Raw genomic sequence first — 13,833 nt, 5'->3', positions numbered from 1 at the left:
TTAACTTGCTTTTGCAGAAAAAAAGACACTGTTGTGTGGTGATTACACTCTCCTGTGGTTATTTCTCTCAGCCACCTTTATACATTTCTGGTCCTGTTTTGGTCCTTTTGGAAATCCATTGATTTCCTGTGGAGTAAACACCCTTAGGCATCAGAGGACCATTGAGAATTTGCTGGTTTCTTTATACAGAATCAGGGGAATGAAAATCTCTACACTAAAATGGGGAGAGAAAGTGAAATAACTTATTACTATTAAGGACCTAATACATGCCAGCCCTTAAACTCAATTACTTAATTCTTGTTCTTCTGGTGAATAGTAAGAACTATTCCCATTTTGCACATAGATCCACTGAGACTCATCTCTGAGGGCTTAAGTATCCTGTAAGCTCATGACCTCTTAGAGACTAAGTCAGTATTTGAACTCAGGTTAGCCTGAAAGAAAGGCTTTTTCAGCTAAGAACCTATTTCTTACCAACAGCCATAGTCAGAGCCATGAGGTGCTGAAGTTGATCTGAAATTGGGAGGGACATCCCCATTTTCTTTCATTAGCAATTTCAGTCCACACTTGGGAATCCAGGTAGTGTCATCCACTGTGACCACTTGAAGATGATTTTTCTACTTGTACCATAGAACCAGTGGGCAGAAAGACAAAAAAGATGAGAAGGAAACCCCAATTGGGAAACTCCTAGGATGAGATATGAGAGAATGGGGACTTTTTATTTGTCAGAGTTGAGTGATTTTGGAAGCCACATCTGTACCTTACCTGACCTCCCTCAGAAAGTGCTGCCACTGACATAGCTACATCTGCTACTGGAAAATATTCTGACAGTCTGCTGGGAGGGTTGAGGAGATGTGGGAAGAGAATTTGGTTGGGCCCTGAAGACCCTGAAGACAGTCCATTTCTGTTACTAATGGTGCTATCTTGAGCAACAGGTTCACCCTCTGAACCTGCTTTATCTTCTATAAAATAGGTAATATTTGTCCTATCTAACCCACAAAGTCATTGGGAAAACTAAATAGGATAATATATGTTAGCTCTTCATAAGCTGGAGAATGTTCTTCAAATAATTATGATTACTAAAATTAGAGAGTTAGGTCCATTTCTATCTCAAAATTGGTATCATTGTAATAAACCTTTTTGCTGACACCATTCACTTATTGATATTTGGATATGAGCCTACGAGGCATGCATTGCTCTGATTTTTAAAAAATATTTATTTTTTAGTTATAGTTATATCGATGCCTTTATTTTATTTACTTGTTTTTATGTGGTGCTGAGGATCGAACCCAGGGCCTCGAATGTGCTAGGCGATTGCTCTACCACCGAGCCACCCCAGCCCCTTATTTTTATTCTTATGCCTTAGATAGTCTTTTTAATTTTTTTATACTTACTTCCTGGAACTCTGTTTAGCTGGTGGGCTTTGGTTTACTGTTTGTCATGGGTTTTTTTTTATTTTGTTCAGTCTCCTTTATGGTGTGGAATAGAAGAGTCATCTATTTAAGCATGCCCCATAATTTGTCCTGGCCTGACTTTGCTAACTCTAACATCACTTATTTTTCCAGATATGGCCTCAAGGTGGACATCTGGGCAGCTGGTGTAATCACTTACATCCTGCTGTGTGGTTTCCCTCCATTTCGTGGGTATGGGCAGCAATTTTTATTCAGCACCAACAGAGTATTTCTCTATTCTCTGAATGATCCATTTGCCTCTCTTGAACAAAGGGGCCTGAAGCAGGAAAAGAACATAATAACTTCACTTGAAATGCCTGTTGTTTTTTTCCATATTGTGCATGCTAATTTATATACCTTCCATAAATCTTCCTCATATAATTTAAAAACTCATTCTTTCTTAATTTACCCAAACAGTTGCATATTGACGTTTTCGATTGCTTTAAGAACACACATTTTACACATTTATGGGGAAAGGAAGAGCTCAGTGCATAAAAAAATGATGAAACATGCCCTGAGTTGACCTTTTAGTGCTATTTTCTCCTTGTTGTTGTTCATCTAAACAGAAGTGGTGATGACCAGGAGGTGCTTTTTGATCAGATCTTGATGGGGCAAGTGGACTTTCCTTCTCCGTACTGGGATAATGTTTCTGATTCTGCAAAGGTAGGTTGCCAGTGCCTGCCTCTTCCTTACAGCCTAGAGAAATTATTGATTCCAAATCATTGTGCACAAAGAGACTAATGATATCATAAATGTGATTTGTATACCTTTAAGTTGTAATTACTCAGTTTTCTAAGATTTCACAGACATCCAACCATCAGTTCTTGGCCATCCTAACAAGCACTTACCAAGTGACTCTACTTTGTTGTCACTCCAGTGACATTGTGAAAACCTCTTTCTGTGCTCCCTCCTCACCAGGCTTGAGCCCAGCTCAGATTTCTGCATGGCACATTGCTACACCCTTCTCAGGTCTTATCATCTCCTCAGTGAAGCCTTCCCAGACCACCCCATCTCCCATTGCAGCTCTTAAGCCTTACCTGGCTTGCCTGATCCTCCTTATCTGCTTTATTTTTCTCTATAAAATATAAACTCTTATGTCCATCTGGTATACCAGGTAACCACCTATCTCACCTACATAGGTAAATAGACATATATAGATAGGAGGATATGTTCTATTCATGTCGTTTATTTCCACACTCTCCCTAATACGATGCAAATTCTGTGAAGGCAAGGATTTTTGTCCATTTTATTCATTGTGGTATCATCAGTGCCTAAATCATAACTGGTACCTGTAAGATCTATATGGTAATCATAACTGGTACCTAATTAGTGATCAATATGTATTCAACAAATTAATAATGTATGGGTAAGTTAATCAAGCAATTAACCAATCAAAGGGAAGAAAGCTCATCCTCAACATAGGTTGAAATGATCAACAAAGAATTTATGGGGAAGCTATGTTTGTTTAGAGGCAGGGAATCAAACATATGATGTTTATCCCACTGAACTAATAGTGGTGATGGTTGCACAATAATGTGAATATACTGAGTGCCACTGAAATGTTCACTCAAAAATGGATGAATGCTAAATTTTATGTATGTTTTAACACACTTTTAAAATAATACAGATCAGCACCTAAAAGACTATAAAATTCTTACATTAGCATATTAGTAGACTTTGGAAAGGAAGCAAAACCTTGTAATTGATCTCTTCTGAATTTACGTAGATTGAATATCCCTAATTTGAAAATCCAAAATGCTTCAAAATCTGAACTTTTTGAGCACCAACATGATCTCCTAAGTGGAAAATTCCACACCTGACCTCATGTGATGGATTGTAGTCATAACATAGGTGCACTAAAGGTATTATGTAAAATTATCTTGAAGCTATAAATATGTATAAGATGCATATGAAACAATGAATTTTGTATTTAAATTTGGGTTTAATTCCCAAAATATCTGTTTATGTAATGCAAATATTCTAAAATTAAATAAAAAAGAAAACATTTTTAAATTTGAAGCATTCTAGTCCCAAGATTTTTGAAAAAGGGATACTCTACCTGTATCATGTTACAAGCATTGACTTACATTTTTGAAAATTTGATGTTGAAAATAATCATCTTTTGGTTGTTCAATGGGTATGACTTTCCTTTTGCTATATCCTGAGTGTAAGTACAAATTAAAACTGAATCCCTTGGATCTAACCCCTTTGCATAGGAAATGATGCATATTGGGCACAAGTCTCTCATTTGCTTCAACTGTCCAAGAATCCACCTCTGGAATTAGGGAAATGTAGGGAAATAAGAGAAATGTCAGAAGAAAGGCCAGAGGTAAAAGGAACTGGGGTGGTGTTGGGGTAGGGTTGAAGCACTGTACCTGTAACCAGGTTTTTCAGGAATCTGCCCAACTCTTAATGCTCTAACTCTATACCTGCGATCTTACAGTTACTGACAAATGGGACCATCTCCTTTATCCCCACAGCACCTGGTAGAGAGCACCATGCACAGTCACAGCTTTAAAAAGTCTTGATCCAAGCTAGAAAGTGAATGGAAAGCTTGGTAGAAAGCTAAGGTAGATTCCACATCAATGGAAATCAGTCATTCCCATTCCATGTGGTACTCAGAGCCTGTGTACATAAGAAACCAGATAATGCCTATATAACCATTTTGTTATTTGGAACTTCTAAAGGTGGACAGGTGTTTGACAAATTGACCAGAGAGAGCTGTGCCATCCTGGTCCAAATCACTTTGAGCTCATAGGGAAGGTCCAAATCACTTTGAACTCATAGGAAAATTTCAATGCAGCATTTTCAAGTCACTTACCTCTTAATAGTTCCACTTTCTTTGTATTGATAAGTCTGGAAATTTTTGAAGCAACTTTAACACATTTCCTTAGAATCATTTGGCTACTCTTGGGCTGGGGATATAACTCAGTGGTAGAGCACATGTTTAATGTACATGAGCCCCTGGGTACAGTCTGTAGCACCAACCCCCTAAAAGTTCTTTCTATTTTACCAACTAGCTATTGGAAATTCTACATCTTTTTTCATTCCTTTCTTTCAAGCCTAAATATCCTGTCTGCAGATTAGGTAAAATCCATTTTTCCTTTCATCTGTCAAAGTGAAAATTTAGTGTTTTTAAAATGTGACTTTTATAAAATGTTTAATTAAGAAATCTGGCTTTAAATTGTAAGATCATAGTCAAAGAAAGGACTACTGATGCTTTAACATGAATAATGCTTTTTTTCTATTAAAACTATTTTTATGAAATTTATTTAAATATTAATTTATTTTCATTTCTTATTAATTGCAAGCTATATATTTGTAATTCCAAAAGTTGATCTTTCCTTTAACTTTTGAAGATGTTATTCAGGTAGTTGCAGGTAAGTGGAGTTGATATAATTAAGATTAAGGGCTTTTACAAAAGCCCACATTTGCAAACACCCAGCTTTTCACCTTCAAAGTCAAATAAATGGAGTCTAATGTTCCCCTTCACAGGAGCTCATTACCATGATGCTGTTGGTCAATGTGGATCAGCGATTTTCAGCTGTGCAGGTCCTTGAGCATCCCTGGGTTAATGTAAGTGACTTACTCCCCTCCCTCTATGCACACCTAGCCTTCCTTTGAAAAACTGCTTGCAGATTTCCTAAGGATATTGCCTCCTGTAGTGCTTGGGTTTGTTCCTTCCCCTAAATGAGCCAGACCATTTACAGAATCCTACATTCGTTCCCTGAGGGTATCTGATGTGTCCATTTCATTTGATTCCAATAGAACGCCTTCTAACTGGAGAGGGACAGGTGATCCACATCCCCTACCCCACAACCTACTTTCTATGGTCCAGATTGTAGCTGAATAGTCATCAATAAGACAAAGCAGGTTTTCTGAATCAGTCCTACTACTGTGTCCTTCCTTCCAACGTACAAATGACTCCAGGGGAGTTTATACACGTACCCAAGAGTACTCCAGGCAGTATTTCTTAAACTTGAGTGTGCTCACAAACCCCATGAGAGATCCTAAAATACAATTACTAGTGCAGCAGTTTGAAGCTCTGCATTTCTCAGAGCTCCAACCTGCTGCTTCTATGTCTGTCCTTTGAGTACAAGAGTCTAGTGACATTTCTTTAGCTAGGAAAGAATGTTCCAGAACAGAGTCATTCTTTTTTTTCTTTTTTTGACCTTGTGTCTCTCTACAACTGATAGATACGATTTGTTTGGACAAATAATAATAGTAGTTTACACAGACTGCTCAACTTCAGGAGTCCGTCAGTCCTGTTTTATGCACCTCATATACATTAACAGTGTTCTTCCCCACAACTTTATAATTTACCAATCTAGCTGCTGTTGTAATCCCCATTGACAGATGGGGACACTACCTAACTGTCTGCAGATTAGGTAAAATCCATTTTTCCTTTCATTTGTCAAAGTGAAAATTTAGTGTTTTTAAAATGTGACTTTATAAAACGTTTAATTAAGAAATCTGGCTTTAAATTGTAAGATCATAGTCAAAGAAAGGACTACTGATGCTTTAACATGAATAATGCTTTTTTCTATTAAAACTATTTTTAAGAAATTTATTTAAATATTAACTTATTTTCTTTTTATCAATTGCAAGCTATATATTGTAATTCCAAAAGTTGATCTTTCCTTTAACTTTTGAAGATGTTATTCCCATTGAAACTGACTGGTTCTTCCTACCAGAAGAGAAGACAGATGACAGATTTGGTTATAGATATGTATATAGACCAAAAGAAATGGGCATTCGTAAAATTGTTAGCTCATTGATATCAATGTTGCCAGGCTACTGCATGAATGATCTGGCAACAAAATGTTCTCTTCCTTTGCATTGTCATCTTGGCAGGCAGCCAAGTGTTTTTTTTTTTTTCCAAAGTAACTAATTATGGAGGACAAGCCATGATTGCAAGCACAGTCAAAAGGTGAGGTACCAACATGTGAGGTATCAGGAGCTTGGAATCATATTCAAGTTCTCCGACTTGGTGCCCCTGGATCTAGGTTTTATGTGTGCATGTGATTCTTCACAATCTGCTGCAAGGTTATATTTATATGACAGGAGAATATAAATGAATATGAATGCATCGAGATTTGCAGCTGAGGCTTACTTTAAGTCTTTTCATAGAGCAGAGTGTTCTAATTGGTGTAAAGATGTACAAAAATATTAATCCCCTCAGTATCTGGGATAGTGGGCTATCACATCCAAGAGTACTCACTTGGAGCCTCAGCAACCTTTGCATTATCTTTTCCTGTGAAATGAGAAGGACGCAGTTATTTGAGTATAGTAAAAAGCCAAGGAGATAGGCAGAGCCAATATTATCGTCCCCATTTTACAGATAAGGACATTGACATTGTGGGAGTGATTTTCTCCAACCATCCAAGCTTGCAATAGAGCCAGAATTTGTTGTCAGGTATTCTCACTGTCCTACCTCTCTCCTCCTTTTGTTAAACATGAAGCACTGGGAATTTTGAATAAGGGCACATTGTGGACATCAGCAATATTGTGGTCATTGTGAATACAAGTTAGCAACCTTTCCATACTAACTTACTCTGTCATGGTGCCTTTCCCTTAGGTGTTCAGGTAAGAAATGCCACAAGCTAGCTCCAGGCTCTCTTAAGGACAGCAGTTGATTCTGACAATCAACATGGACTAACGAAATGCCAAGGTCCACAACTTGTCCAATTGCACATTAGGCCTAGAAAGACTGAGATAGATGACCACAAAAAATAAACTGGAAAACCTGAACATGAAATGTGACTTTCAAAAACTCATTATGAGGGCTGGGGTTTTGGTAGAGTGATTGCCCAGCATATGTGAGACACTGGGTTTGATCCTCAGCAACCCATACTTCAAAACAATAAATAAATAAACAAATAAAGTTATAAAAGAAAAAAAGGTCAGGTCTTAAAAAAAATCATCATGAGCCACAGAAGGAAGAGATTAATGGGTGACAAAGAGCCATTTTAGATTCCTAAATACATTTTATTTTTACTGCCTGCCAGACCCGCTCTCAGGAGCAATGTCTGATGCAGCCACAGTTAAGGGCAGTGAGCAGGGCTGGCCTATTCAGCCTCTGTGGGGAGGTTGCCATGGAAGTTTCCTGGAACAATGCCAAAGCTCAGTCCTGCAGGAGACTGGAAAGGAGATTTCCAGTAGGGTCAGCTCCAGCCAACATGGATATTGGCTGAAAGGTGACTTTGTGAATGTGAGCAAATCTATACATGAGGGGTCTAGAATTCAATTAGAAACAAGAGAAATGCTTACCTTGACTTCAGGACAAATAGTGCTCTATCAATATTATCCCAACCCAACTAGGGTAGAAAAAGAAGATTAAGAAGACTTCTGGCTCTTACCTTTGAAAACCTAGGTGCTCATTTTCTTAGTATTAACTTTCTGCCTCCTCTACCTGCATTGCACACATGGTCCCATCTTGCTGGCAGTTATCTTCAGTGGCTCCCTCTGGAACTTGGATTTCTACTATTTTTTTTTTCAGATTTTCCTTACAGATTCCCTAAAAGCACTTTCTAAAATCAAGAGTAATGTTTAAGTAATAATCAGCGTGTGACAATAGGTAACAGAGTTGCTGCCCTGCTCAGACTCAAATTCTTCATGCATTCACTAAGTATCTATGTTGGTGCTGGGGCTTCAGAATGTTCTCTCGGGCCCTTTAATAATAAGTAAAGATCCTGTTTGAATGCCACAAGGAGATTTAAAAAAAAAAAAAAAAGATAACCCTTTACATAATTCAACCAGACTACATTCTAAGGGAGAAAAATATCTGTATTGGTTTTAGCAAAACCTTTTGAATGCCTCGTGTAGAAACTGCTTCTTTGCCTTTGAAAAGAAGGCAGTTTCTATGTATACTTTTACATAGCAACTAAATAGAAAACTGCTTATTTTCTTTGTCTCAAAACAATATGTAAGCTTTCACAGACAGCATTTAGCATTTGTTGAGGTCTCTGAGTGCAACACAGGAATGACCATGCCATCAAAATAAATAAATTAGGGATTTAAAAGGATATCCATTTAACGAGACGTTTTGCATTTGGCAATCAAATTATATCTGATCACCACAAAGTATACTCCCTAAGGGGGAGAGAGGTAATAATAATTATGTGAACCCTAAGGAGGTCGGCAGAGAGCTCTTCCTGTGCTCTCATTAGTTCTAATTTTCTCTATTGCTTATACGATGACCTTTCCACCTGGAACACTTGGAATTGAAAAGGCAGTTCTCTTATGAAACAGAAAATAGAGCATAAGGGAAATAGAATTTTAAAAATTAAGTCAGCAAAAGTCACTTGTTTTAGCCTCATTCCAGGAGCTTCCACTGAGCTCGCATTTATTTTTAACACACTCTGGGTGCAACCCCCACCCTGCTTCTTGGTATCCTTGGCCTCAAAGGGTCATGAGCATGGCCTCTCGGTGGATGGTTCTGGTGAGCCCACTGAATGAATGATATCACCAACATGCAGCCAAGTGCATAGGAAAGGGATGGAGACTTCCAGAAGGAGCTTGAATACCTGTGTGACCTTGGGCAAGTTGTTTCTTTCCTTCAAACCTGTTTTCCTGCCTGTGGAATGGGGAAAATAGGATCAACTTCTCTGCTTCTAAAGAGGATAGAAAGAGGATCATACACTTAAACATTCTGAAGCCCCAGCACCAACATAGATACTTAGTGAATGCATGAAGAATTTGAGTCTGAGCAGGGCAGCAACTCTGTTACCTATTGTCACATGTGAAGAAATGCAAATTGTCATCAGTATTGGCCTAAGAGTAGCTTGATTAAGGAGGAGAGCCCCTCACTCAAAAAAAAATTATCCTGCTTGAATGCCATAAGCTCCATGTAGGTTATATGGACATTATCAGCTTTTCTTTCTCCTGACAACTTATCTAATATAGTTATGATATCCCAACAGGCATTGTCCCAGCTGAGTTTACTAACCTTATTACACATCTAGTGGAGTACCATAGGATTTAGGCACATATAAGAGTGAAATAGGCAATGATATATCTAGATCATTCCATGAATTAGGGTGAAGGTTGAGTCACTTGCCCCTAATGAAGCTTTTTGGAAAGAAAATGTAGGTTGGGCTGGGCACAGTGGTGCACACCTGTAATCCCAGTGGCTCGGGAGGCTGAGGCAGTAGGATCTCAAGTTCAAAGCCAGCCTTAGCAAAAGCGAGGCAATAAGCAATTCAGTGAGACCCTGTCTCTAAATTAAATACAAAATAGGACTGGGGACATGGCTCAGTGGTTGAGTGTCCCTAAGTTCAATCTCCAGTACCAAAAAAGAAAAAAATGTAGGTGGGTGATAAATCTACAAACCGAATAGACATTGCCAAAACAAAATTTCTTCTTTGTAATAAGGATCAAATTATCATTGTTATCATATTTCAAATGTTTTGCTTTGGTTGCATTTTTGTTTTCAGAATACTAACTCGCCTTTGCCTGTTTTATTCTCCTAATCCTCTGGGTTGCTATAATTCTAGGAGTCTCTTTAACCTCAAATTATTTTCCTTAATTTGCCGATGAGAAAACTGAGGCACAAAGGAGTTTAGCATAAAGCTCAGTGGAGTCTCTAGCACAAAGTCTGATGGCTGGGTTTTGCCTCCAGGGATTTGGATTTGATTTTCCTGTACTGGCATCTTGGCATCAGCAATTTCAAAGCTTGGAAGGTGATTATAATGTGAGAGTAAGTTTGAGAAACTGTTCTAATGTGAAGGACTGGTTAGAATATATCAAGTCAAGTCGTGCAGCCATTTCAAGACTTCTTATCACCTCCTAGTCTTTACATTTTATTTTAGCTCCTTTATCCTACCTACCTGCTCTTTTGCAAAGATACTGCTAGGCCAAGATATTCCAAAAGGAAAAAGACAAAGGAAAAAAAAAGGAGCCTGGATAATCTTCTAGGATATTTCATGCTGACTAATAAAAATCAGCCCTACCCACATAAAAATTTGAATGCCTTGATCTTATTGTGCTGGTAGAATTTGTTAGGAATTAAGTTAAGCCCAATGACATTGTAATAATGCATCAAACTTCTTACTTGGGCATCTTACCCTGTCCTTGCTTTAAGGTAGATCTTAATTACTTTGCATTTTCTCCCCAAGTGCAGTGTGAACTGAAGGAGTGCACAGGTTCATGCTGTAGAGGGCCAAGGTGCTGTGGTTCTATGCAGCTGGGGATGGTTAACAAGAACCAAGAGGCAGCACAATCTGGGCGAAATAGAACTGCCCTTGAAGAGCACTTTAATGAATTTGGAATTGTTTTCAACTGAATCAGAATATTCTGGTAGTAAAATACTCCAGACTGACATGCTTCCCATAAATCTACAGATATTATTAATAATAGAGTCTGGCAATGAATACACTGGAAACCAGATCCATGATTCAAAACCCAAATCCACAAGGGGAGGAAGATTTTCTAATGCATGACTCCTGAGATGGTTTCCCCAAGGAAAAAGGGAAATTCACTCTACTGAGTGACCTCACATCCGAGACCACCACCCTCCCCCCAGCTCTTCCCCAGCCAGCCCTAGAGAATGGAGACCTGGAGGTTGGGTCTCCTGCAGACAGCTGTGAGAGTTCATTTTCCATTTTGCAAACTAATTTTGTTCTTGTCAGTTGCAATGCTGTGCCAAGTAGTAGATGGGAATTTCTAAATCAAAAACCACTAACCTCAAACCACAACCAGCCCGTGTCAAACTTCAGAAAATACTCCCAAACCAGAACGTATGGTAATAATACTCTAACTATTTGTAAAATATTGCCAGGTTTGTCACGTTTAGAAAATTCATAGCACATTTTTGGCACATAATCTCTTCTAAATAATGGCGATAAAGATGTATATATAAAAATGTATGTTTTTAATGGCCCTATTTATTTTATGGATGCAAGACAGTAAGTTAGCTAAATCTCTGCCGTCAATCCATATGGCTCAGGTACAGATTAGATCCTTGCAAAGCCAGTTGTTTATGTCTCTTAATCCAATTAGGCTGAAAACCTTTGGAATTTATTGAGAAATGGTGCAGACTTTTGAGTTGCCAGGGTATGCGTGTGCACATGTGCGTGTTTTACCTCCTTTAGATGAGATGCCTTATTTCATTGGGGAAAACAAACACTGAAATGTTTTCAGATTTATGAAGTCAGAAGCATCTCTGACAAGTTGTGAGAGTTGTTTCGTTACTTTTGTTGCTTCAACATAAACTAACAACCCCAGGGAAGCGCGAACCTTCACTAGAATTTAAAACTGGAAGCCTGAACCTCCAGGCCCCAGCATCTAAAAGAGTTGCTATGAACCTTGACAGGAGATTAGGACCAAGACAGGGCTGGGGAATGATAACCAAGTCCATTGTGAGGCGATAGGAAAGCCAACTCTGAGCTCAAGAACTGACGGGGGACCAGGGGTGGGGGTAGAACGGGGTAAAAGCAAATTTCTGGGAAAGATACCAATGGTCAGGAAGCGAGACAGGCGTGGAGTTTTTCAACAAGAGATGAGTCTCCCTCAGAAAGGGCAAATAGAAGCTGCTCCAATGGAAACCCAGATGCTTTTCTCCTTATTTGCACCCAGGTTGTTAAACAGTCTCCACTAATCACAGGTCCACTCTGTTGGCAAAGTGCAACCTCATTTCATCCAGGACTGCCTGATGCACACAGTATCCTATAGAGCCAACCTATTAGGTCACATTGCCACACCCAGTCTTCAGGTGACCTAGAAGTTTCTAACTACATGCCACAAGAAACCTCCCCTGGCATGCTCAGCAGCCCTTTTACTGATCTTCAGATGCTTCCCAGGCTCCATTAAATTCAATACAAATATTCTCTGGGTTTTTTTTTTTTTTAGCCCCTAATTCAGTTTTCATTCCCTCTCATCATTGTGTGATTTTCATCATGGAAAAGATGATTCATTGAGTATTTTCACTTAATACTTAGGGGGCTCTTTTGGACACTAAGCTAGTGAATACAAAGTGGTATGGGATAGTGAACATTTTCAGATTTGATTGATACCTGACTCAAGCACTTTATAGCTGTATGACCTTGCGCAAATGATTTCACCTTTCTGAGCCTCAGTTTGCTCATCTTCAAAATGGGACTAAGAACACACATAGTAGATGCTAGATGAAGGATGAAGGAGATCATACATGTACAACCCTTAGCTCAGGGTCAATAACATTTAACCTTTGCATCACCTTTCTCTGCCTGCTTCCTGATCATGATTTTCAAAATAATTGCAAGTTCATATAAATTAATTTTCTCAAGGTAGCTTGGAACTCTATTAACAAATGGTTAAAAGTACATGTACCATGTTGGCTGTGAGGCCCATGGGGTACCACTGTAGGAGGGTGGCCCCTTTAAACATATGTCCCTGTTTCTGTTCACTCCCCAAATATCATCCCACCATAATTGGTCTTCACTTTATTTCTAACTCTTTACACAACACAGAATCCTTTAAAACTCTCTCTACATTGTTGGAAAACCTTCTTACTCCAGATTTGATTTCAGATGCATCCTAATAAGTACATTATTACTTCTCTTAGTCATTAATCAATAAGTCCAAGAATATCTTAAATTGAATGCCCACTGTGTGAAGGACACTGAACCCCAAACATGTCAGAGTCATGATGCTAATATTTTTAAGACTTACAGCATTTTTTCATGCCTTGTCAAATGTTCAAATATCCCCCAAATTCAATTCTAAGAGGATTGTCTGACTTAAATTCTTGAGACCTGATTTTCCATCCACTATTTTTTTAATATACACCATTGAATTTGTCCTTATATATAAAACTCCAGATCACATAATTCTTTGTGATTATCATCCAACATCTCTTTTATTTGTAGAGTCAGCAACTGGATGGTGTAGCATAAAACATACTCTACACTGACATTCCTTTTATTAAAAAGCATCACGTTTTTCCTAATTGAGACCACTACTTCAATCTCTGGGTTTTTTTGTACTTACTTACGTCCAACCTTTTCCAATTCTTTTAGCTTTCTCTGCCACTATTCTTCCCCATAAACTCTTACCTAGAGATAAACTGGTTGACTTACTGCTTGGCAAGCAATAAGTGGCTTCTACTTGTACCCACTGTGTACTAAAACATCCCCTTCCCTCCTCTCTCCCTGTCAGCCTTCTCCCCTTCATTAAGAACCAGGTTAAATCCCATATCTCTCATGAAATCTGTTCTGAGTGTTCACATTGGGAAATGTGTCCTCTCTCCTCTGAATTCCTTTGGGGTTTCTAGCTGAGCCATGAGGTGAAGCTACCTTGTGACAGATCTTTTTTTTTTTTTTAATCTTGATCTGTTTTATTACTTGACATGGTGTGTGCATACTTTCTCTCCTAGTTAGCCTGAAGGGTTCCAGTGGGCAGAGATCAT

General features: G+C 38.5%; 1 protein-coding gene across 1 annotated transcript in view; it reads left to right on the top strand.

Annotated features, from left to right (window-relative positions):
- The window catches only part of DCLK1 (doublecortin like kinase 1), a 342,359-nt gene that overhangs the window by 303,535 nt on the left and 24,991 nt on the right, over positions 1 to 13,833 (top strand). The window contains exons 13-15 of the mRNA XM_081291475.1: positions 1,563 to 1,640; positions 2,015 to 2,111; positions 4,944 to 5,024. Of these exons, the coding sequence (XP_081147601.1) occupies positions 1,563 to 1,640; positions 2,015 to 2,111; positions 4,944 to 5,024 (256 nt within the window). The remainder of the gene's footprint in view (positions 1 to 1,562; positions 1,641 to 2,014; positions 2,112 to 4,943; positions 5,025 to 13,833) is intronic.

This window comes from Spermophilus citellus (genome assembly GCF_964194105.1).
Source record: "Spermophilus citellus genome assembly, chromosome: 1".
Taxonomy (NCBI): Eukaryota; Metazoa; Chordata; class Mammalia; order Rodentia; family Sciuridae; genus Spermophilus; species Spermophilus citellus.
This window is presented reverse-complemented; position numbering and strand designations above follow the sequence as displayed.